The following is a 24,729-nucleotide window of genomic DNA, read 5'->3' on the forward strand; positions in this document are numbered from 1 at the left end:
GCTGTCATGCTGGACTTAAACCTGTTGCCGTCGAGTCGATTCCAACTTATAGCTACCCTATAGGGCAGGATAGAACTGCCCCAGAGAGTTTCCAAGGAGCGCCTGATGGATTGGAACCGCTGACCTTTTGGCCGGCAGCCACAGCTCTTAACCACTGTGCCACCACGGTTTCCATATTGGACTTAGGCCAGGCCATTTTTAAGGTGCGCGTGTTAATGTAAGAACAGTTAGCATGAGAGTGGAATCTCATGACTCCACTTTGGTCTCAGTCATTTATGTGTTTTTCATTTTTTTAATGAGATATGGGAAAATGGCAGGAGCCTGAGATGAAGAGCAGCGATTAGGAAAGATGAACCTATCTGGCGTATTGCAGCGGAGGTGGGGATGCCAGTCAGTTTCAGAGGAGGAGACCTTGCTCCACAAGACAAAAGAGCGTATCATCGGTCATTTTAGGAGAGATAAAACCAAAATATATCTGTCCCCATAAATGACATTTTAAATTGCTTTGAACTAAAATGGTGTGTGTATTTGTGTCAGAGTTATTTCTATGTTTCCATTTAGCATCGAGTTCCCAAAGAGTACCACTGTAGAGAACCGAGAGTAAACCTGACATTTCGGACGGTTTATCCGGACCCTAGAGGGGCGTGCTGGTAATGTGAGATCCTTGAGAAAGAAGCTACCCTGAGAGCAGACAAACCGTGAAGGAACTTCAAGGGAGAGGCTGAGCCAGCTGGTCTCGTGATCTGCTTGGAAGATGGCTGTTTGGAAGATGAGGGCGGGATTTGTTTCCCAGCTCGGAGCCCTGTTAAGTGAGAGCCAGCAGTTCACGTTGGTAATATGTTTACTGTGGGAATGGTATCCCTAATCACATCTCGGAAATGGCCTAGTATCTTCCAGCAAATTAAAACCAGCTGTGCTGGTGCTCACGGTGGTTTTGTCCATACGCAGTTTCTCTCCTGCCCTCCCCCCTTCGTTTGGTGGACTGTGTCTCTGGGGAAACCTGCACGTGTTTGTTCCTTGTGACTCCAGTGAAGCGGAGATGTAAATACACGTCAGCGACTGGAGCCTTCCGTAGTCACACAGCTGCCGAAAGCCAAACAGAGGTGTTTTCATGGAGCTTTGTTGAAGTCTGCCTTGACTCTTTAGCACCTGGACTTGTGTGCTATTGTAATGGAAAGCTGCATATTCAGGGAACACTCTGTGTTTAACCAGGACCCCTTGCCTGTCAGTCTTCCCGAGACACATTCAAACAGGTCACAGGCCTCCCAATAAAGAATGAAGGCAGTATCCTCCAGTCCAGCATCTTCAAGCAGTCATCTGGATGACTTGTAATACAAGAGAACACTGTTCCCATAAAGGGAGGAATAATTGAGTGATGTCATGGGAAGAAACAGGCTGAAATTGAGGCTGAAGAGCAGTAAATGGCCTGCTAGTGACAGCTGTTCCACATAGATTAGTTTCCCCTAGATAATTACTTGAGTCATTTGAACCCCAGCCAGATAGGAGCGGGAGCAGTCCTGCAGGGAATAGACTCGGTTACCTAATAGTTCTCTTCCACCTTAGATTTCAGTAGCCCTGTGACTAAGGCTGTCTTCTGACTCAGTGTTCTGTATACAAGTTCCTGAGATACAAGGGTTAGTCCATGATGTCACCGAGGCTCCCAAAACAGAACAAGAGTGGGTGCCCCTTATTGCATCATAAAAGCACGTGTCTTCTTGACCTCTTGACTTAGGAGCAGTGTGTCAGATTAATTCCCAAACAAGATACGGAAAACCTAAGAGAAAGAAAATGAGTTTAGGTGAATGAAAATAGGGCAAGAGACTTAGAGTTCACCTAGCTTCTTTGGAGAAAATTTACAGAGCCATCTTGCTTTTTGTCCTGTTTCCTTTCCCCACTGTAAAATTGATGATCCCCATGACCATGGTAAAGTGCCAAAGGTGGGGAAAGCTCTTACTCAGAACTGAGATGTAGCGCTGTGCCTGGCCGGCCTCTCTTTTCTGCCAGGCTTTCTGGCTTCTTGCATTGTAGTCATTGTTAACATAGTAGTACGTGCATAGCTGCTTTCTGGAAGTACTGAATGCTTTATAAAATCTAGGCATCCTCCTAAGCCTTCCTATGAAGGAAGTACAAATCACCATAAAAATAAACTAAAACCTATATTTAATTCCTAGCTGTTCTCCCATTAAAACAAACAAAACCTGTCCAGGATGGTGCAGCCAGGGTTGGCTATGAGTTTGATGCATGACGCAGGAAATTTGTCTTCTATTCCTGTAAGTGAAAGAGCTGGCAAGCGGCTCCAAGCCTTACAGCATCTCTGCTGATGCCTCAGCTGCAGATTTGAGCGCTATGCCCATCACTGCTGCGTCCGTCAGGGAGACTGGGTCTTACTCTAACGCAGACAGGTCGGGCCAGCACCAGAGAGCCTCAGTCTGAGAGCAGCAAATCTGAGGTTTTGTTTCTTGCTGTCACCACAGACACCATATGCCAGAACTGCCATTTTTCCCACCACTAAGCTAATGTTTCTTCTGAAATGTCAAGTAAGTACTTGGCATAGAGTGAAAGCAACAGGCAGGGTTTTAGGAATGGACAGGAATCCCAGACCATGGCAAAGCAGGAGCCATGTGCAGCGACCCTGTTGCTATGTTTTACTGGTAGCAGACCTTACTAGGAATTGGAGGTGAAGGCACTGCTAACATTACTTGAAAAACAGAGGAAGCAATATAATAGTGGTAATGTGAGGAAGAAGAATAGGTTTGGTTTTTTTAGCTGCCCTCTTTTAGAGCTTCAACAACTTGCCAGGTACTGTCCAAGGTGCTTTTTTAATACATAATCCCTAATAGGGTCGCTATGAGTCCGAATCGACTTGATGGCAGTGGGTTTGGTGGTTTTTTTTTTTTTTTTTTTAATCGTCACCACGGCCCTGCAAGAGAGAGCTACTCTTCCCATTCTAGGAAACTGAGTCTCGGAGAGGTTCAGTAATGTAGCAGGACTTGTAAGCAGCAGAGACAGAATTCAGACAGCTCTACTCCTTACATCTGTGTGCTTTCTCCCCCTACCATGTGGAGTTTAGGCTGGGTAGTCAGCAGGCATCCCTGGGGTCCTGAGGTTCAGGGTGTGCTCCTGCAGGGCTGGCACCCAGTTTACCCTGACACCCTGCTGCCACAAATGACTACCAGGATGCCTCATTTGCTGCCTGGCTTTCCTGTAGTCAGGGCAGGTGTCTGCTCTTTCCTTCACCATTAGCAGCTCCAAGTTGGAACTGTGCTACTGGCTAGGCTAGTAATTGACCATGTACCCAGGGAAGCTCATTTTTTTGGGACAGAATCAAATTTCTGGTGAGTTAAGACAAATTCTCAGTCAACCTTCCTGAGGCAAATGACTGAGAGCAGTGTGTCCTGACCACATCCAAGCAGACACACCTGGAAACGTTCAGAGGTACATGCATGGGTTTTTCCCTCATGGGCTCTTCCTCTCCTGTTTTTATCTATAAGTACATTTGGGGACTCTGGATGACACCCAGATTCAGCGCCAGGCTTCTTCATGGTATTTACCAACGCCAGGACTCCACCCGCAGGCTCTGATCAGCAGAACCCAAAGCAACAGACAAGGCCACATATTAACAGTGTCTTGACAGCATGCAGCTTGCCTCAAAGCATGGGTCCAGAACAGTATGACACTTAGCATCAGTGTAATTTCTGTGTAGATTGTATCCCCAGCATTGAAATCAGGGTCCACATTGATACATCCTTGACTAAACCGCTTATTCACGTGACATTGACGATTCTTCCTGAGCTTGGGTCACAGCTAAGAAACCTGCTGTTTCACTGGGGCACTTGCTGGGTGCCGCCCTAGCGTGCCAGCAGGTCTGTCTGGACCTGGCTCAGTCGCCGGCACCATCTCCTGGATTGTACCGTGGCGACCCCGAAAGAGTTAACCAGGCACTGCACCAAACAGGACGCTCCAATTGGTGGTTTTCGGAGACTGCCCTGAGGAATGAGGGTCCCTGCCCCGCTGGAAATATTTCTTCCTTGAGTTCTGGCAGCTTTTACTTGGCTGCAGAATATCTAGGACCACTTTGCCTTTTCTGGTCATAAACACTTGTAGTGCTGAATCTGAAGCCTTGATTATTTTTCTTAACAGTGCCTTTGAAAAAGCCGAATGTTTCCATGGTGACGCATTCTGTTTGTTTAAATCTTCATTTATACGTGGTTCCACCCACATGCTTCTCTTCAAAGGGGCCTAGCCTACAACCGCCCCTTCTCTTCCTTCCCATTCTTCTCTTTGGAAGGAACCCCCGTATGAGACCCCTGTCAAAGTTGTGCTGCTGGAATTCGTTTGTAGATAGAGTTCTGTGTCGGGGGGAAAGGACTTTGATGCTTGTTTGTTAGTTTGTGGAACACAGACTAACGATAGCTTTAAAAGCTAGTTTGGTGCTGTGCCACGGTATAAAAGCCTCCCCCAGCGTTGAACAGAACCCATGCATGGGCTGGGCTGTGTCTTAGTGTGAAAGCTGAAGGGGCCTGCCAGAGCAGTGTAGGAAAACAGGATAAAGGAGCTGCTGCCTTTGTCGCCAGAAAGGTGCTTTTCTCCAGTGAGCCTACAGAGAGGTATGTGGCACCGATGCCACGTTGCAGTTATCTCTGTGCTATTACGGCCCTCATTGTAAGGGTGATGCCATGCACCCCTCTGCTCTAGGAACGGTCCCTGTTGTCATGTGACCTGTAGAAGTGTGGACATGTCTTCATTGCTCAGGCAGGGCCCTGGCCTCTGACTCTACTGACTAACTCTGGACACAGATTCTCCGTTTCTTGAAAGGGAAGAAAAGGTGAAAAGTTGAGAAGCAGCTTAGAGAGTATTTACTCTGCTGGGGCTGTCACAGCTATAATCTCATATATATTCCTAAAAACAACCCTGAAACTTTTTTTTTTGTTTTAAAAATGAGGAAATGAGGTACCCAGGGGATTTAACAGACACAGGTCTTGTCTCCCAGGGTGGGCTGGAAGAGCCCTGAGTGGTTAACCTTGCTGGTGGGCATTTAGTGTAGTCTCTAGAACCTCTTCCCCTTCCCCTGCAGCCAGTGTCCCCCGGGGGCTGGAGCGAGGCTACGCTTTCCTGGCCCCTTCACAAGGCAGCATCACGCAGACTCCTGTCCTTGCTTGGGAGCCTGGGCAGAAGCTCTCCAGTGGCCAGGAAGCAGGAGGAAGTGGTGGGCCGAGTGAGGGGCTCCCAAGGGCCGCATGATCAAGTTGCAATTAGCCGCCCACTGCAGGAAAGGCGTGGGCGAGTGCTGTGACAAGCGCCTGTAAGGCGGCAGTGCCTGTGATTATCCAGATGCCCCCAAAGAACAGCTCACGGGATCCACACAGCCGCCAGGGCTAGATCTGGCCAAAACGTCCTGCAGCAGTTAATAGCTGAGACCCAAGGGCTGCCTTGTCCTCCAAGAGCCTGCAGCAGACAGGCGTCCCCTAGCTTTGCATGCTGCTGACTGACTGTGAGCTGCTGGCTGACTGTGAGCCGGCTTCTCTGGGCCTGTAAGGACACCAGCCTCTGCTACCAGCTCTTGTTACCTTTACTTGGAGAGTGGGGATGGGACCAGCTAGGTAGGAAGTGATTCTACACCCTTGAAGTGTGATTCAAACAATGTGGGGTAGGTGGATGAAGGATGCTATGGGAGGCTCCACAAACCTAGGACCAGGGGTATTCAGCTGCTGGGACCACCGAGGCAGGACTCAGGAGTCAGGGCAAGTAGAAGAGGCCAACAGAAGTCCCTTACTTCATGCCCTTGTTGGTTAGAGAAAACTTTCCTAGAATGTTTCCTTTGAAAATGTATAAAGGTTAGCCGCTGATTTCTGCCCAGCAACCTCTCTCTCTGACCATTAGCCTCACTCCTCTATTCACCTGGCCTTAGAGGGGAGGGGGACAGCTAGCCTAGAGGTGAGAAACAAGGACTCTGCCCCCTCCATCTGCTGTAGATGTGTGGCTGCCATTGTCTCTTGGGCTTGTGTTGCCCTTTGTGTCCCCAAAGCCCTGTGAGGGTGTCAGAGACTATTGAACAGATGAGGAAACAGGCCCAGAGGGGGTTATGTACTCATTCAAGGGCCACCCAGGGAATGAGAGGCAAAGGGAGCATCAAGACCCTCATTAAGGGCCTAGACCAGTGTTCTTCCTGCCACGAGGTTCTAGAACCTGCTGACAAGGCCACATTGCCTGCTAGAACAGCCCTCAAGGAGCAGTATTGATGGTGTGTGCTGGCCACGGTTGGGTGGCTCAATATGTGGCAAGGATCCCAGCCACAGCTTGTGGCACACTGTCCTGCTGAAAAGAGCTCTGCACCAACCGATAAAGGAGGTTAGCTGGATAATTTCAGCCCAGAGTGGCCCGGGTTCACCTTTCCAGAGGGGGGATGTGCCCCCTCTTGTCATCACAGTCCTGTCTGCCGGAGGGAATTTGTTGTTTTTGTTGTTAGCTATTGTCGAATCTGTTCTAACTCATAGCGGCTCTATGTACAACAGAATGAAATACTGCCCAGTCCTGCGCCATCCTCACAATTGTCGTTATGCTTGAGCCCATGGTTGCAGCCACGGTGTTAATCCATCTCCATGAGGGTCTTCCTCCTTTTTGCTGACCCTCTACTTTACCAAGCTTGATGTCCTTCTCCAGGGACATCATGACAATGTGTCCAAAGTATGTGAGACAAAGTCTCGCCATCCTTACTTCTAATGAGCATTCTGGCTGTGCTCCTTCCAAGACAGATTTCTTTGTTCTTCTCTCAGTCCATGGTATATTCAAGGAAGCAGCTATGAGCTCCTCCCTCCTAGCCTCACATCTGCTAGGATTACTGCCGCAGCCCTTGTGAGGAGAAAGAGCCTCAACTTGGGATCACAGCTCTGACCTTCCTAGCTGAGTCATCTCAGACCAGTCAGTCTCTGAGCCTCAGTTTCCTCAGCTGTGAAAAGGACACAGAACCAGCCACCTCTCAAGGGTCTTGTGAGGGTTGAGATCATACACGTGATGTGCCTAACAGTAATGTGCTTAGTCCTGTAATCTTCTTAAGTGGGACATTTCACATGCTCAGTTGCTGGGTGGACGATCCCCCTCAGCTGACTGGTGGTCTTGGGCCCTGCCCTCCCTTTGGCAGGCTCTCCAGGTGCCTGAGTCTCTGTTGCAGTCAGCAGGGGGAGGTCCAGAGGCTTTCGGGAGGATGGTGAAAATGAAAATGGCGCATGAGTGAGGCTGATCCCATTAAGATCCCGCTGCACTTAAGCCTCTCCTGGGAAGTTCTTTAGACCAAGCTGAAGAGAGCTCCCAGATGCCGAAGTGGCCTCACACTGATGCTTAGCTCGCTCTCGGCTGCCCTGCCACATGCTCCCCAGGTAATTGATTCCCTAATGCCTGGTCCCTGGCCTGATTCCATGGCCTTGTCCCCCTCAGGCCAGTTCTTGACGTGTCCCAGATGAGCGAGCAGGTCACCAACCAGGCCACACCACGCCCGGCCGGTCTTCATTGTTTTCTTGTCTTCGCAGGCCATTTTTCAACTCTGTGCAGAACTCCTTGGCCTGGAAGATTAAACAAGATTACCAGGCTGGAATTCTGTTCAAGACCGACCAGGGCTTTTATGTTCAAAAATTGTGTGCCACAGGCAATGGGGCCACACAAAAGGAAGGCACAGTCCTTTCCATTACCGAGAGAAGTAAACCGGGGTGGCTTTTATTTTCTTTTTCAAAATTAGGCTTGTTTTTTCTTTTTTTCTTGCCACAAAAGGAGTATGTGTTCTTTGCAAGAAATTAAAAAGAAAGACAAACAAAAAGAAAAAAAAATCGTTTGTAGTTTCACAACCCTGAGATGACAACTGTTTACACTTTTCTGTGTATTTGTATGCTTTTTCAAAAAACAAATAAGGTCATACTGAGCTTACGGTATTACAGCCCTTTTTCACTTACTGTGTACATTGGTGCCTGGCATTAATTACTGTTCCTTAACATTATTTTGAGTGGCTACATAGTATTCCACTATCTAAGTGTATCTTTATTTAACCAGTTGCTTAAACCCCTATGCCTTCGAATTGATTCTAAGTCAGCAACCCTGTAGGACAGACTAGAACTGCCCCCGTAGGGTTTCCTAGGCTGTAATCTTTACAGAAAGGAGCCCTGCTGGTGAAGTGGTTAAAGCACTTGGCTGCTAACTAAAAAACTAGGCAGTTTGAACCCACCAGTGGCTCCATGAGAGAAAGATGTGGCAGTCTGCTTCTGTAAAGATTACAGCCTTGGAAACCCTATGGGGCAGTTCTGTCCTGTCCTACAGGGCCACTATGAGTCAGATTTGACTCCTTGGCAACATGTTTGGTTTCTGGAATCGTTACAGGAGAAGACTGCCAGGTCTTTTTCTGCGAAGCCACTAGTGGGTTCTAACCTTTGGGTAAGCAGCCGAACGCTTAACCACTGTGCCACCAGGGCACCTTATCAGTCCCCTGGCATTGGGTATTTAGATTGTGGTTGAGATCGATGATGTTTTTGCTATTAGTGTGCTTGATTTGGGGAATTATAAGACTAGATGGTGGGAGGCAGGGTGCTGTTGGAGTGAAGAACCCAGGCTTGGGCCTCATTCAGACCTCCAAACAATCAAAAGAGCAGCTGACACTTTCAGAGAGCCTGAATTATGTGCCATGCACTGTGTTTAGTGCTTTACATATATTAACTCATGATTCGTCAACCCTCACAACAGCCCATGAAACAGGTACTATTTTTATCCCCCTTTTTACAATTGAAGAAATGGAGGCTCAGTGTCTCCTCTTATTGGCAGCATAGCTGTGTGCAGCCTTCAGTGTTAAGTCCTAGTGCACATCTATGATTGCCCCCTAGAGTGGGGTCACTGGCCCTGGGGAAGGCTACACGTATTTTTAAGGCTTTGAGTACATAATGTAAATGGCTTTCCAGAAAGATCACACCAATTTACCCTCCTCCCAATGGTGCTGGAGCATATCTGAGAATCTCATGCCGTGCTTTACTTGCCAACTGTGTGCCAGGTCCTACCTCCGTGCTTTATAGAGGTTCTCTCCTGAAGGGCACAGGGTACGCAAGCACTTAAGACATCTTAGCATTGTTGTTGTTGTTATATCTTTTATCATCTAGTGAGAAAACCAGACACCCACTTGAAGTACGTCAATGATGAGGTGAAAGTGACAAATGATACTGAAGAATGACAGTGACATAGGGGTCCTGACAACAAGTGCTGCAGTAGTGAGAGGAACGTGCAACGTGGTGTGGGCGTGGTGGTCAGGGAAGGTGATGGTGGAGGAGGCACTCGGAGAATGGATAGGAAGACCCTGTGAATGATAGCCTGTGAGCGGCGAGGAACCTGGGTGGCCTGACTCAAGGGCTTGTGGTGGGGAGTGACAAGTAGGAGTGATGATGAGAGGAAGACAGGCCCACATCAGCCCCAGGAGCCTCGTTAGGCAGAGGGCCTGGCAGTGGGAGCCACTGAGGGCTAGGAGAGCGACTACCAGGCTGAGCAGGATGGAGTGAGGGGACAGGACTGGAGGTGGGAAGACCTGTTGGGAGACCCTTAAAAGAGGCCTCGTGTAAGTGGCCTAGTAGGTGCCTGTGGGAGTGGCAGGGAGAGAAGATATTGGGCTTTCAGGTACCAGTAATGCCGCTTTGTCCCATGAGTACTGAAGCAAGAAAAAAGCAGACACAGAACTCAGAGATCTAAGGTCAAAATATAAACATTATTACTGATAGAGCTAGATTGGAATGTCCATGACCACAGTCAGACTTCTTGATACTCCTCCGTCAAGTCTAGACCTTGGGGCATCCTGTTCAAGGAACAGTCTACACAGTAGGGCTGGCTTGTCCCTGACCCCCTGCCAGGAGAACATTGGCTCCCCCACTGAGCCTGCAAGTGAGGAGGGGAAGTGGGCCTCCGGACTTCACAGAAGTTGAAGTTGAAAGGTGGCCCTCCCATGTGGGGGCCCTGGGAGGTAAGCAGCAGGCACACTGTCTAGGTGCAGGCAGATCTGAAAGTGGGCAGGAAAGGGCCTGATTCCACTTGCCCCCATTTCAGCTTCATCTCCCAAGCTCCCTTCTCAGGTTAAGTTACTCCTCCTTTCTTGGGAAATAGAGAGTAAGGGGCATCAGGAGAAGAGTGGATGTTGCCTTCCCAATAGTCTTCCTGGGAGTGGAATTGTTTCCTCATCACAACATAAGGATAGAATCCTTCCCCCTCCCAGCCCTGCCATCCACCACCACCTTCCCCCAGCCCAATCCAAGATGTTTTGTAGGAAAGGCCATCAGCAATCATGGTGGCAGGGGAGTGCAGTGGCATAAATTTGGTCTCAACCCTACCTGGTTCTAGTCCCAGCTCCTCCACTTACTGTGGCAAGGCCTTTGGCAGATTTCTCATCCTGAGTTTCTCCATCTGTAAACCAGGGATAAGAAAACCCATCCCACAGGGTTGTTGCTGGGATTGAGTGAGACCATGTTTATCTGTCTCGGTACTGGCAGCTAGCAGCTGCCCACCGACCTGGAGTGTTGGGTGACAGTGGCCGCAGGGGGGCCTGGGCTAACAGGGCTTTGGATGGGTCTCGCTGCAAAGGAAGGACTGCTGTGTAGATTAGAAGGAAAACAGGCCTTGGGGGAGGGAGGCCCCAGTTAGGTAGAGAGAGACTGGGGAGGCATCTGCTCAGGGGCAGTTGTGGAGGGGGATGAAAGGGAGTGTGGAAAGGAACCTGCACCTGGGATATTCCCTTAGGGAAGGATGGAGGAGGAAAAGGAGACAGAAGGAACAACCCGAGAGGAAGGGGCACCTGAGAACATTCTGTCACAAGAGCCAAAAGCAATGACTGACTCCCACCTCCATCCCCAAGATGAAGCCGGGGTTTTTCTCTCTCTAGCCTGTGAACAACAAAGGACAAGAGCCCAGAAGGTTGTTAGCGTCCAAGGTTAAGAAGGTCATTAAGACTGCATCGGCCTGAGACCAGAAGAGCTATATGGTGCACAGCTACAACCGCTGACTTCACTGACAGGGAGTGCAACGGAGAGTCCCTGAGGGAGCAGGAGAGCAGTGGGATGCAAACCCCAAATTCTTGTAAAGAGATTAGACTTAATGATCTGACTGAGACTAGAAGGACCCCAGATGTCATGGTCCCCAGACCTTTTGATAGCCCAAGACAGGAACCATTCATTCTCAGAGCCAACTCTTCAGACAGGGATTGGACTGGACCATGGGATAGAAAGTGATACTGGTGAGGAATGAACGTCTTGGATCACATAGACACATGAGACTATGTTGACATCTCCTGTCTGGAGAGGAGATGAGAGGGCAGAGGGGGTCAGAAGCTGGCCGAATGGACAGGAAAACAGAGAGTGGAGGGAAGGAATGTGCTGTATCATTAGGGGGAGAGCAACTAGGAGTATATAGCAAGGTGTATATAAATTTTTATATGAGAGACTGACTTGATTTGTAAACTTTCACTTAAAGCACAATAAAATCTGAAAAAAAAAAAAAAAAGATTAAGAAACCAGGCATCTGAAAAGTACTGGGTAAGTAGTGTCCAGTCATCAGGAGACTGGGCCCTCGTCCCGTTTCTGGCTGCTGTGTAGCCCTGCGTAAAGCCTTTTCCTTCCCTTAGCCTCAGTTTCCCTGTCTGTAAAATGCAGAATTGAACTACCTTAATGTTGTTTTAGCTTTTTGACATACACATTTAATGAAAACTAAAGCTTCATGAAACAAAACTTAATTGCATGTGTTTACTCTGATGTATTCTGTTCCATTTATGTATCATTTAAAAATGCTGGTGACAGCCCCTAAACCGATGATATGCTGACTAATGGGTCCTGAGCCACGGTCTCAAAACACTGAACCCGCTTATCTAGAAGGTTCCTCCCTGCCCTGGCGGGCTGCGGTTCTGTCCCATTTCCTCCAACCTCACCATCCCATCAGCTGAGCCTTTGTGGCTTTCTTCTTTGTATTCTTCAAGCAGATACTGGAGACTCTTGATTGACAGTGTGGCCATGATCCATCTCAGTCTTCTGGCCACCTGGCTGGATGCTTCCTCCTCAGTCTCATGAGCTATGGCATTCTCTTGCCATGGCACAGGAAGGAGTGGGCTTGGATGTAATTCACACTCCCCTCCCTACCCCACTCCTGATTCTACTGCTCAGGCCAGAGGACACCAGTCCTCTCTCTGGAAAAGGTATGGGGAAATAGAGCCTGGCTGCCAGTAATTCCAGGCCCTTCCCCAGGCTCAGCAGCTTCATCTTCACTTTTGTCCCTAAATCCAAGCGCCACCATCCCGGTAGATGCCGGTGAGTGAGAAGAGCTGACAGACTTGGATTCAAATCTCACCTCCACCTCTGCCTGGCTGTGTGGCCTTGGGAAAGTTCCCTAACATCTCTGAGCCTGTTTCCTCAACTAAAACTTGGAAATAATAATAGCCATATTGGAGGGTAAACTTTAGGATGAGATGATGCATACAAGGTGCTTTGCTTTGGGGCCTGGCATGAGGGGGGTGCTCAGGAAAAACTCATTCCTATAACTGCCCTCTCCATTCCCATGTTTCCCTTTGAGAGAACACTCCAGCAGGAGAAATGACAGCTGTTACCACCTTGAAAAAGGAAGGGGGAAATGCCTTCAACAGCCAGGGGCAGGCCAGGCAACATCAGAGAGAGGCTGCCTTAAGTCGAGTGCCCTGGAAGTCACCCTTACTCACCCCCACCCCAACATACCAAAAATGCAGAGACTGGGACACAGCTGGAACCTCTGTCCATGGTGCAGCCTGAGGCAGCGTCCGAGGAGGAACATAGGGTTCTAGGGAGAACAGCCTTGCTGGGTCCCAAAAAGTGGGCCAGTAACTACTCACATGAGGGCACTGATGGTTCAGTGGTAGAATTCTCATCTCCCATGCAGGAGACGCAGGTTCGATTCCCGGCCAATGCATCTCATACACAGCCACCACCCATCTGTCACTGGAGGCTTGCGTGTTGCTATGATGCCAAACAGGTTTCAGCAGAGCGTCCAGAATAAGGTGGACTAGGAAGAAAGGCCTGACAATCTACTTCCAAAAATCAGCCAGTGAAAACCCTGTGGATCACAACTGTTCGATCTGAAACTGGTCATGGGGATGGTGCAGGACCAGGCAGCCTTTTGTTCCCCTGTGCATGGCACCACCACGAGTCGGGCGGACCCCGCAGCAGCCAACAACAGCAACAGCTGTTTACAAGGCTGGTGCCGTGTCCTGTCCCAGGGCTGGACTCAGCATGTTACATGAAAGGGTTTTCAAGCCTAACGCCTTGGAATCCATTGAAAGCCTCTCTCCTATGGGACCTCAACTTATGTTCTTGTGAGTCACATGGTTGGATCCTCATAACCACCACCTGTGAGAAGGATGGGGCAGATGTGAGGCCTTCGCAATCACAGGGAAGTGAGAAGAACTGCGTAGCAAACACCAGAGCCAGGATGTCCAAGCAGGCGCTCTTGAGACTCTATTTACTGCTTCTCTTGCTGCTACCCATTGCCAAGGCTGCGTGAAGATTGGCTTTGCAGATGGTCTGCAGAGCTCACAGCACTTGGTTTTTGCCCCCCGCCTCCCATGATGGTACATTCTTGAAAAGTGGATTTGAGCCAAACTGGAGACACAGGATGAGGGTGCCTCCACTGACTAGAGGCTGCTGGTTCAGGGCAGCGGCTCTCCCAGAACTTGAAAGACAGTTCCTCCGTGGGCTCCTGACTCGATAGCCACACCCTTGTGCGCATCCACTCTTGACAGCTGCAGAAACTGGGGCTCAGAGCTGGAGTGACTTACCCAAAGTCACACAGCTCTGACAGCGAAGCTGGGAGGCCTTTAGCAAGGCTTTCGCGTGCTGGGAGATGGTACCACCCAGTTAGACCTCTGACCCTCTTGCCTCTGTGCTCCTGGCCAGCTTCCATTGTGCTCCACTCTGTTGTGTCAATAACCAGAAGACTGTCTTTCCAAAGCAAAAGCTTGTAGGTTCACCTTGGAAAATAAAGTCATTGAGGCGAGCTTTATGGAGCACGTGGTATTGTCTCATGGTTGAACAGAGGCAGTGAAACTTCTCAGGACATAAGGGGCAAGCCCTGGATCTGTGCTTGACAGCTGGAGGATGTCTCTTGGCCTCCATTTCCCTGTCCATAAATGAGGGGCTAGAGGCAGATGGGAGCCCTGGTGGTACAGTGGTTAAGAGCTTGGCTGCTAACCAAAAGGTCAGCAGTTTGAATCCACCAGCCACTCCTTGGAAATCCTGTGGGGCAGTTCTACTCTGTCCCGTAGGGTCACTATGAGTCAGAATCGACTCAATGGCAACAGGTTTGGTTTGGTTTTGGTAGGGCCAGATGGACCCATTCCAGAGCACCTGTACTCCCAGGAGGCAGCGAGGCTCAGTGTAAAGTCCTGGACTAAGTTTCATCCCGACTGTGGCCCTACCTGGCTGCTTGCTGTGTCACCTTGATCTGGTTCCCACCCCTCCAGAACCTCTCTGTCTTCATCGGCAAAGATACAGCTGCTTTGCTGAGGTCACAGAACGGAAACTGCTTTGCAAAAGTTGCAGGGCCATGGACTGTGAAGGGTTTTCTATTCAGTCATGTAGTGATTCTTAGACTTGTGGTCCCAGGGGAGGGATATGTGGCCTCCGAGCAAGGATGCGGGAAGGACCAAGCCAGGGACCCTGGGCGGCGGCCCCATGCTGGGAAGCAGGTCCTTGGAGGGAAACAAGTTCTGGTTACTCCCATCAGCACGGCCAGGCCCCCGGGGAGGTTCCCCTGGGCTCCAGTTCCCCGAGTCCCCAAGAATCTCCCTGCCCCCCACTCTAGCCTGGCATTCCCTGGGACTTATCCTGGGAGCCAGGGTGCCAGGGTGCCGCCCCCACGAGACCGGCCCTGCCGTCCAGCTCCTGCCTGCCTGCCAGCAGCTGGTGTCCCATTGCACTGTGTACAGTAAGCCCTAGATTAGACGGTGAGGTCATCGCGGCGAAAATGGGGCCGTGGGGGTGGGGCACCAGGGGCTGAAGGTCTGACTTGGGGTCCCACTGGGGGTCTCCCTGGGTCCTCTCCCTTCCTCCCTCTCTGTGTCTCTCAGACTCTCCTCCTCTCAGTCTCCCTTCCTCCGGGTGCACACACTGACACCCCCTCTCAGAGCGTGCTGGGGATTGTCATGGCAACCCTCCAGCAAAATTATCAAAACACTTTTATCCTCGCAATCGTACCAGACAAAGTGCTAATTCTGAGTGAGGCAGAGCAGTTGGTAGGCTGCTGAAGTCACAGGCTTTGTGCAAAGGGCCCAGTGGGGGGCAGGGTGGGATGGGGGTGAGGGGCAGCTGCAGGAGGTGAGGGCGGGGCTGGGAGGCAGGACCCTCCAGAAGAGGCCCTGTAGTGAGCCTGCCAGAGATGCTGTGTTTGTTGTTGTCTCCCCCACCCCCCCATTTATGCCCCATTCTATTTGCATTCCACCCACATAACCTATGTGCACAACACACACACACACACACACCACACACGTACACACACCTTAAGCGGCTCAGCTGGGGACACCCAAAGTGCAGATTGACCCAAACAGCATCCTCTGGAGTAATCATCACCTCAATCAGTGCTTGGAGCCCTGAGGCCCACCTGGTGAGACTTCAGGGTGAAGGTGGAAGACAGTCAGCTGACCCAGGCATCGAACTGGCAACAGGTCTATGCCAGGCCTACAAAACAGCCTGACAGGAAGGGGCCTGACCCTTTTGCTTCCCCCACCCCTACCACCCCAGGGAGAAGCAGAGAGAACTGTGAGCAAAACTGCCTCCAACCTGCTTCTTCAGTCTTGCTGTGTGACCTCAGTGCCTCCTTGCCCTCTCTGTGTCCCAGGGTTCTCTCTGCATCCCTGCTCCCTTCTGACCCAGTCCCAGGGTACCACAGGCTCCCTTGGAAACAAAGCCCTGGTGATAGCTGAAGAACTGGTAGTTGCTTTTTTTAAAACCCCAGCTCTCCCAAAAAGCCAAAGTGTGGGAGGGGATGGTGGAGGAGGTGGTGGCACAAGCCCCTCCCTGGTCTGCTGCCATCTTCTTGCCCCATCTGCTCCCCCAGTGGCCCCCTACCTGGAGGCGAGCCTCCCCCACAGCCCCAGCTGGGCTGCTTGCTGCTTTCTGGCCCAAGAGGAAAGATCCACTTCCTGTGAATGGGTTCCCTGGCCCTGGCATCCTCCTGAGGATTCTAGAATGTTAGAGCCAGAGGTACCCCCAGGGAATCAGTCTAGCTTCCTCACTTCACAGATGGTGAAATCAGGGCTCGGAGATGAGCAGCAACTGGCTCAAGGCTGTGGAGTGCATGGGTGATGAGGCCGATACTGCAGCCGGGCGTGCTGACTTCTAGCCTGGGCCTCTTCTCATCTCTCCAGAGAGGCGGCAAGATATGGAGTTGCAAGCAAGGAAGGAGCACTGATTTTGGAGTTGGGCAGACCTGGCTTTGAGTCTCAGCTTTAGTACTTAGGACTTAGAGCAATCTGGTAAGCTACAAAACACCCTGCATCCTCATCCAGCAAATGGGGGTGATACCGGGATTCCCCTCAAAGGGTGACATGAGGATGATTTTGATGAGATGATATGTGCCAAGCATACTTGGCACAGCGTTGAGCAGATAATAGTTCTGATGTCTCTCCGCCTTTGTTTCCTAGTGCTGCCATAACAAAATACCACAAAGTGGGTGGCTTTAAAGAACAGAAACTTAATGTCTCACAGTTCTGGAGGCTGGAAGCCCAAATTTAGGGTGTTGGCAGGACCATGCTCTCTGCTTATCCTAGGGGAAGATCCTTGTCTACTCCAGCCGCCAGTAGCCCTGGGCATTTCTTGGTGTTCCTTGGCTTAGGGTGTATCTTCACATGGCTTCTGTTTTTCCCATTACGTGACTCTTTTTGTGTTCTTTTTTATAAGACACCACTCAGAGGGATTAGGACTAGGGCCCACCCTGCTCTAGAATGACTTACCTGATAATATCTTCAAAGAAAGACTCTGTTTCCCCACACAAGGTCACATTAACAGGAACAGGACCAGGACTTCAACATACCTCTTTTGGGTATGGTTTGGGTATGTCAGTCCACAATACCCTTCTCTCCAATCTCAGGGCTACAACCCTGATGAGCAGAGAGGGGCTGCTCTGCGCTTCCTTTACAGGCCAACCCCTGCTCCAGGCGAGTCAACTTTGTGCTTCCTGGAAAATCCAGAATTGACCCTTCCACTCTAGCCTCTGCAAACTCAGCAAGACTCAGAGCGCTTGCCCCTGGGCAACAGGGACCAGGATCCAAGGCCAGGTAGCCCCCAGTGCCCAGTCCTTCCCCGGTCTGCCCACCACTCCTAGGTACAGGCAGTTCTCACTGGATAGCTTTCCCTACCCTCCTTTCAGCCTTTGGAGGAGAGATGGATGTGGGAGGGGTGGTCTGTTGAAAGAGGAATTGCTATCTTTGAGACCCCCTAGAACCGCTTTGGGCACCAGGAGTAACACCTCGACGTGGTCCACCTCTGTTGCCTGGAATCCCACCGCCGGAGACATTCCTTAGAGCTCCACATTGCTGTGTCTGCTTCCTCTTATAAATTGTGACTTAGACAGGGAGGATAAGCCACCAAAACCCCAAAGTGCCCTCTGCAGGAGAGGGTTTTTGGCACGTTTTGCTGACATCTTATCAGCCAAGTTGGAGGGCTGAGTAGGTTCGGGCGTGAGATAATGAAGCCGAAAGGAACTTTTATTTCATGCTTAAGGCCTGCTAGGCACTATGCTAGGTGCTTTCCATACATTAATCATTGGCCCCAGGGACATCACCCATGTTTTCTAGGTGCACGACCTGAATTTCAGAGAGTGTGGCCTCTCCAGGGTCACAGAATAAGTGTGAGTCCTTGGTGGAGCTGGGTCTCCAGGATTTCATAATCTAGGTCTGTGTTCTTCTGACCCGACAGTAGCCCTTGGCTGGGCTCCTGGGGAAGTTGGGGAGGGAGTCCTGGCTGGGAAGGGTCATTGGCAAGACCAGGGAATCTAGACAGCACATGTTGGAGCTCATATCTCGTCCTTGAGAGATTTCAATCTGTCCACCCTTCCTTCTCAGACGCAGCGTTGTGAGCAGGGCCCGTGGCCAGACTTCCAGGTGGAAGCATGAAGGGGATGATCTCACGGCTAATTGGGGACCCTGGTTGTGAAGGGCTCACCTCCTTTCCTACTTTCATCTCCCCTGGCCAGGGTGGCAGGAGCATCCAATCCAGGGAAGTTGAGAGGGGTGACTTAGGGTGCCTCAGCCCGTGGCCTGGGAATCTGAAGCTGGAGAAGCTGTGTATGTTGGAAAGGAAGCCCTGATAGAGGTAGGCTGCTTCTGGTGCAGCCCCTTCCTTGGCCTGCCAGGAGCCATGGGAGCAGAGAAGTAGGATGTCTGTTCATTCAGTGGGAACCCATGAGCCCCCACCATGTGCCAGCTCTGTCCTAAGTCCTGGGGTAAGGCAGTAGACATGCCTGACAGTCCAGTGAGGAAGGCAGACAATACAGAAGTACAGACAAACAAGAAAACCTTTCAGATAGTTATATTGCAGAGTAAAAGGGATAGAGTGACTGGGGGGTAACTTTAAATAGAGAGAAGACCTCTCTGAAGAGGTAACATTTGAGCTCAGACCTCTACAGTTCAGAAACACAAATAGCTTGTCCTAGGCCACGCAGCAAGTCCATGGTAGAGCCAGGCTGGGATCTATCTCTAGACACCCATTCCAGCAGTCTCCCTCCTTCTAGAAACATTCTTCTCTTGGGTTCTGACACGTTTCCCTGGTTTCTCTCCTACTCTGTCGTCCACTGCTTCTCAGACTCCTTGACTGGCTCATCCTCTTCCCAGTGTGGCTGTTCCCAGCGCTTCTCTGTCTGGAGGGTGGGCTTTTCCCAGTCTCCTGGCATTGAGCACCACCTGTATACACCCTAATGACTCCAGAACTTTCACCCCGTTCCCTTGCCTCTCCCCTGAGTAGCAGTGGCCTGCTTGGCATTGCCTCTTGGATGTCCAATAGCTCTATTAGTTAGGATAATGTTAGGTTGATATAATAAGGAGATCCCAAATTAGAGTGGTTAAAAAATACCCAGTTGATCGCTTTCTCGTATAATAGTTCCAAGGAAGGTATTTCGGGCTGGCAGATAGTTCAGTTCTATATGATCATTTAAGGACTCAAACTACACCTACTTCTCACTTATCAACTGTCTTGTTATCCAACATTTTGCATTTATGAGAATAGCAATAAATCTGACTATTTTGCACATTAAGAATGTACATATGGCAGTAACAAACACTGAGGCACGAGGCGAGAGTAACGCTGGCTGTGATGGTCAAGGTTGCATGTCAGCTTAACTGGGCCATGATTCTCAGTGGGTTGGCAGTTATGTAATGATGTAATTTGGCAGTTATGTAATGATGTCATTCTCCATTTTGTGATCTGATATGGTCATCCTCCATTTTTGCATAACACCTATTTTTGCACAATGACCTGGTTTTTGGAACCTAACCATGAAGATGAAGAGTGGGTGTAATAATGGCTCTGCCATCTTTAATAGGGAGCATCTTAGGTCTCAGGTTATCATTCTTCCAGCCAGTGTGAGGAGAAAACATAAAAGTCTTAACTAAGTGAGGCAGAAACCACACATATCCCTTCTGCTCACATTCCACTGATGAGAGTTTAGACACATGGCTGTACCTAGCTGCAAGAGAAGCTGGAAAATGTGACCCAGCTGGGTAGATAGCAGTTTCCACCACAGTCCACTGTCTAAAACAGTGAAGGCTTCCCTGCCCTGGAAGTGAATGTAGTCTGCTTAGACCCTGTACCTGCTGTTTGGGGGTGACCCTTTTGTCCTGTGTGCTCTCTGGTCCTTGGCTTTGCCCTTCCTTTTTCATCATTGTCCACTCAAGAGGCTGTTTGAGAGTTTGTTTGGAGGCCAAGTTGGGAGTGGACAACCATGAGACTTTAACCTTGCAATTTCTTTGATAATTAGATTTTCTTCAGAAATTTAGGTTTTAGATCAATCTGCTTCAAGTCAGTTCCATGTGCCAAAAACCATATCCAAAGTTACTTTCTTCATAAAATTCTGAAGTCTGTCTTCTTGCCCAACCCATCCTTTTCTCCCTTATTTCAAATGAAAGTTGCCTTAAGGACCATCTGAAATAATAGGCTTGCATGGAAAGGCAACACTCTTAATTAATACTTGTTGCATGTGTGAACCCTTTGTTTGGCTTAATGTTTGGCCTAATAGGCTTTGAGAAAGGCTCTGAGTCACAACAATCTGATCTTCTGCTGTTTTGACAAAACCAGTTGGCTTTTCCAACTCCGAAGACACCAGTTTTCTGGACACTCTATTTCTGTCTATCTCTGCTTGTAAACTGGTTGGCCAATCTCTTTCCTGTAATACCTTGCTAAAAGCAGCATCAAGCAGCCAACTCATGAAAACATTTTTGGCTCTTTCCAACCACTTTTTCTACAATGATAGATTTAGTAGGCATGCGGTTCGTCTTCCAAGTTATCACAGGTGATGTTTTTAACAAATGTTTTGTTACAGCAGAACAAGGATCACCAGCTTTCCATCCTCTAATATCTGTTTCCATTTGGCTTATCTCGTATTGGCTAAGTCAATGCCACATTATTTCTAGCCTTGAGACATTGGTGGTTCAGTGGTAGAATTCTTGCTTTCTACACAGGGGAGCTGGGTTCAATTCCTGGCCAGTGCACCTCATGTGGAGCCACCACCCATCTGTCATTGGAGGTTTGTGTGTTACTGTGATGCTGAACAGGTTTCAGCATAGCTTTCAGACTAAGATGGACTAGGAAGAAAGGTCTGGCAATCTACTTCTGAAAATTAGCCAATGAAAACTCTGTATATCAGAGCGGTCTGATCCACAACCGATCATGGGGATGGTGCAGGACCGGCCGGTGGTTTGTTCCATTGTGCGTGGGGTCGCCGTGAGTCGAGTTGGCTCCATGGCAGCTAACAACAACAGGACAATCAAGGCCTTATGTGACTCTCCCTACTGCTCATCCCCTTCATCCCCTCCGCTTTAGTCAGTCACACATGCTTTCTTGCTACTCCAAGCTTGTTCCTGCCTTAGAGCCTTTGCCCTCTGCCTGCAATACTCTTCTCTCACTTTGTCATGTGGTTGCCTCTTTCTCTGTCCAACACAAAGCAAGCACTAGCTACTTCATTCCAGTGGGTAAGAGTGAGGGCTCTGGAGCCAAGCTGTCCGGGTTTGAATCTCAGCTCAGCCACTTACTAGCTGTGTAACCTTGGGGCAAGTTGCGGCACTTCTCTGTGCCTTGGTTTTCCGATAATAATCAAAGTGCTTTTTTCCCAAGGTTCTTGAAAGGAGTAAATAAAATGGCTAACTCTTATGCTAAATGAGTTAATACATTAAAAAGTACTCAGAGCATGACACACAATAAGCATTTAATAGTGTTATTATGGAGGCCGTCCCTGAGCGGTACAGTTATATGCTCACCTGTTAACCGAAAGGTTGGAGGTTTGAGTCCACCCAGAGGCACCTCAGAAGAAAGGCCTGGCAATCTACTAAAAAAGCTTTTGAAACACAGTTCTCCTCTGACACACATGGGGTCGCAATGAGTCAGAATTTACTCGATGGCAGCTGATTAGTGTTATTATTATGCATCAGGTGTCAGTGTAAATAGCAGCCGCTCTGATCGCCACTCTGAATATCTCTCCTCCTTTGTTTTCATCACAGCACACGCTCTTGTTTAGCTGTTTGTTGCCTCTTTTCCCCCCACCAGAACATAACTCTTATGAGGGAGGGACTGTCTTTTTTGTTCACTTCCATGCCTTCTTCCATACTGTATACAGTAGGTTCTTAATAAATCTTTGTTGGATGGATATGGGAGGAATGAATGCCAAATCCTAATTCCCTCCTTTGCCAGCATCCTGTGAGCCTTGCCGGGTGCCTGCCAGGTGCACTGCTCTGGCTGTGCCCGCAGCTCAGGCCCCAAGGTCGGGGACTAGCTCATAGTTTCCCCAAACAGGCCTGGAGTCCTAGGACACATGGCAGGGTCTGACAGCTGCTCGCAGCAGTCCTGGGTGGGCACTGGTGGGTTTTGGCTCATTTGTCTCAGCCCAGAGCAGGGATTATGAGACATGGAAACCCTGGTAGCATAGTGGCTAAGAGTTCAGCTGCTAACAAAAGGCCAGCAGTTCAAATCCACGAGGTGATCCTTGGAAACCCTATGGGGTAGTTCTGCTCTGTCCTGTATGGTCACTATGAGTTGGAATCAACTTGATGGCAATGGGTTTGGTTTTGGTTTACCAGATATAGACTCCAGCGTCTGCCCCACCTGGTTTCCTCAGTTACTAGTGGGAAAGTGACTTATCCTCTCTCTCTTCTTCCTCAGTTTTCTCAGTGTAAAACCGGGAAGTGTCAGTTATCACACAGGGGTGTTATGAGGGTGAAGTAGGATGATACATGTAAAACAGAGTTCACTGGCCGGCTTGGAGTAAAGCTCTGCAGGTGTTTACCGGAGATGCTGCAGGTACGCAGCTATTATTGTTGTTGTCGTTCGTGTCATATCCAAGGGTCATTCTTTTCTGAGCATGTACCTGTACCCGAGGGACTTGGAGGTGGGTGAGGAGACCAACACAGAGAAGAACCGGAATGGAATAATCCACAGTGTGTGTGTGTGTGCGTGTGTGTGTCTGTGTCTGTGTGTGTGTGTCTGTGTTGGAGGAGGGCAGTGGCAAGGATCCAGAAAAATTCGCCCCTTCCCGCGAGCTTAGCTCTGGGATCCCAGCGCGCTAGCTCTCTCTGCTGCAGGGAGAGCTGGGAGCTGCATCGCGCCATGTGCCCCAGCGCGGAGCTAGCGGTGGAATAACTAGCGCCTTGACTGTGTGCATCTGAGGTTAGGGCCGGCGGGGAAGAGGACCCGAGTCCCCGCGGCGACCCGTGTTGCTACCGACTGGACTGGTCCCAGAGAGTAAGTTACAGCCCGAGGACCCTGCTCCAGGGCCGCACCTCTCCCCACCGCGCGCTCCCGGGGTCTGGGATTCTCCCGGAACCCCCCGCGGGCGGGGCCTGCTTTCGGGAGCCGGGTTGGGGGCGGGGGAAGGGTGAGCGGGCGGTGCCTGGGAAGGGGCCGTTACTTTCCCTGAGTGGCGGGGCGACGTCCGGCGGAAGGGCGCGGGGCGCGCACGCTTTAAATGTCATTCGCTGTCATCCGAGCTTGCAGCCGTGTGGGCAGGAGCGGGCTATATAAGCGGCTGGCCGGGCCGCCGCGGGGCAGACGGCGACAGCAGCGGCGGCGTGCGCATCGGAGCGCGGCGGAGCAGTGCCCCGGAGCCCTTTGCCCCCCGACGGGCCCACCGCCCGCCCGCCCTCCCAAGGAGCGCCGGCCCGGGCCCGCGAGGGCCGCCGCCACCCCGCAGCAGATTTGGATCCCCCGCCCGGCGAGCCCCAGGCTGCTGCCTCCCGGGGGGCCCCGGCGCAGCGGCCGCCCCCGGAGAGCCTCGGTGCCCCACCGCCACCCGGCCCTGTAGACGCCGGCAGCACCATGGCGGCCGCCAAGTCCAGCGAGCTGATGGGCATCTGCTCCAGCTACCAGGCTGTGATGCCGCACTTTGTGTGCCTGGCCGACGAGTTCCCGCAGCCCGTGCGGCCCGCTAAGCTGTCCAAGGGCAAGGGCAGACTGCGGCGGCCGCGCCAGTCCCGCTTCAAGACGCAGCCGGTGACCTTCGACGAGATCCAGGAGGTGGAGGAGGAGGGAGTGTCCCCCATGGAGGAGGAGAAGGCCAAGAAGTCGTTCCTGCAGAGCCTGGAGTGCCTGCGCCGCAGTACGCAGAGCCTTTCGCTGCAGAGGGACCAGCTCAGCAGCTGCAAACTGAGAAACAGCCTGGACTCCAGCGACTCCGACTCGGCCCTGTGAGGGGAGCCGTCCAGAGCGAGCGGGGACCAGGCGCCTCCGCGGCCGGCCAGGGACCAGCGTGCGACTCGGAAAGGGGTCCGCTTCCCGCTCCCCGGGGACCCCAGGACTGCCGCCCCCCGCGCGCTGGGACGCCTGCCCGGCTGCGAACTGGTTGGTGCGTCCAAAGTCGGCTCGCCCTGGCCGGGAGCGCGCGCTGGGGCACAGGGGAGGGGGCCGCTTTTTTTGCCCTTGTAAATGTTTATTTTTTAACTCTTCCGAGTACGAACTGTGCTGTGAGTGTGTGCGCGGAGGCGCCCGCGCCCAGTCGGCCCCTTGTCCGATGGTTTGCAACTCCGACTCTGCACACCTCTCCACCGTGCTCCCAGCGCACACCGGTCCACACTCACGCAAACACACTCTCTCTCGCTGAACACTTTTATAATTGTTAGGCGCGGCCAGTGGGACTTGGGACGCAGCCCAGCTGCTGCTGCGGCTGGAGGATTGATATTTATTTTTGCATTGCGATGGCTGACGGCGTTTATTTAACGATCTTTTTACCTGGATATGTCTGTGAGGCTCCTGAACGGAGACAAATAAAGCCAATATATTTGCACAGTGCATTTCTCCAGGCTCTTGACTTCTTGAACCTTTAGGGCCCAGGCTCGCAAGGCTGAGGGAGGTGGGAGAAGACCTGGCGGGGATGGGAGGCAGGAGACCTGGAGTGGAGGCAACTTCACAAGCTTCAGTCACCGGGTTGAGGTCACGCCCCAGTGCGCGGGTTCAGTACTCCCATCCCTCCCCACATGAATCCACACCCGGTCCAGAGCGCTGCCGCTTCCCTGGT

At 51.0% G+C, this 24,729-nt stretch overlaps 2 protein-coding genes across 5 annotated transcripts in view; both read left to right on the forward strand.

The window, feature by feature from the left end:
* ALKBH3 (alkB homolog 3, alpha-ketoglutarate dependent dioxygenase) overlaps positions 1 to 15,290 on the forward strand; it is a 59,469-nt gene extending 44,179 nt beyond the window's left edge. For 3 of the 4 annotated variants that reach the window (XM_049890931.1, XM_049890930.1, XM_049890934.1), the window contains one exon: positions 562 to 15,290. In XM_049890931.1, coding sequence (XP_049746888.1) covers positions 562 to 604 — 43 coding nt within the window. In that variant the 3' untranslated portion in view covers positions 605 to 15,290. The remainder of the gene's footprint in view (positions 1 to 561) is intronic. The other variant, XM_049890932.1, reaches the window with a different exon arrangement.
* Positions 15,291 to 23,376: 8,086 nt separating this feature from the next.
* C7H11orf96 (chromosome 7 C11orf96 homolog) lies at positions 23,377 to 24,503 on the forward strand. Its single transcript, XM_049890937.1, has one exon. The coding sequence runs from the start codon at positions 23,535 to 23,537 to the stop codon at positions 23,904 to 23,906; it is 372 nt and encodes a 123-aa protein (XP_049746894.1). The 5' UTR covers positions 23,377 to 23,534; the 3' UTR covers positions 23,907 to 24,503.
* Positions 24,504 to 24,729: the final 226 nt, after the last annotated feature.

The sequence above is a fragment of the Elephas maximus genome, chromosome 7 (genome assembly GCF_024166365.1).
Source record: "Elephas maximus indicus isolate mEleMax1 chromosome 7, mEleMax1 primary haplotype, whole genome shotgun sequence".
NCBI lineage: Eukaryota > Metazoa > Chordata > Mammalia > Proboscidea > Elephantidae > Elephas > Elephas maximus.

Bases quoted from the DNA above. Each gene is read 5' to 3' on its own strand.
- C7H11orf96 (XM_049890937.1), top strand. From the start codon at position 23,535: ATGGCGGCCGCCAAGTCCAGCGAGCTGATGGGCATCTGCTCCAGCTAC.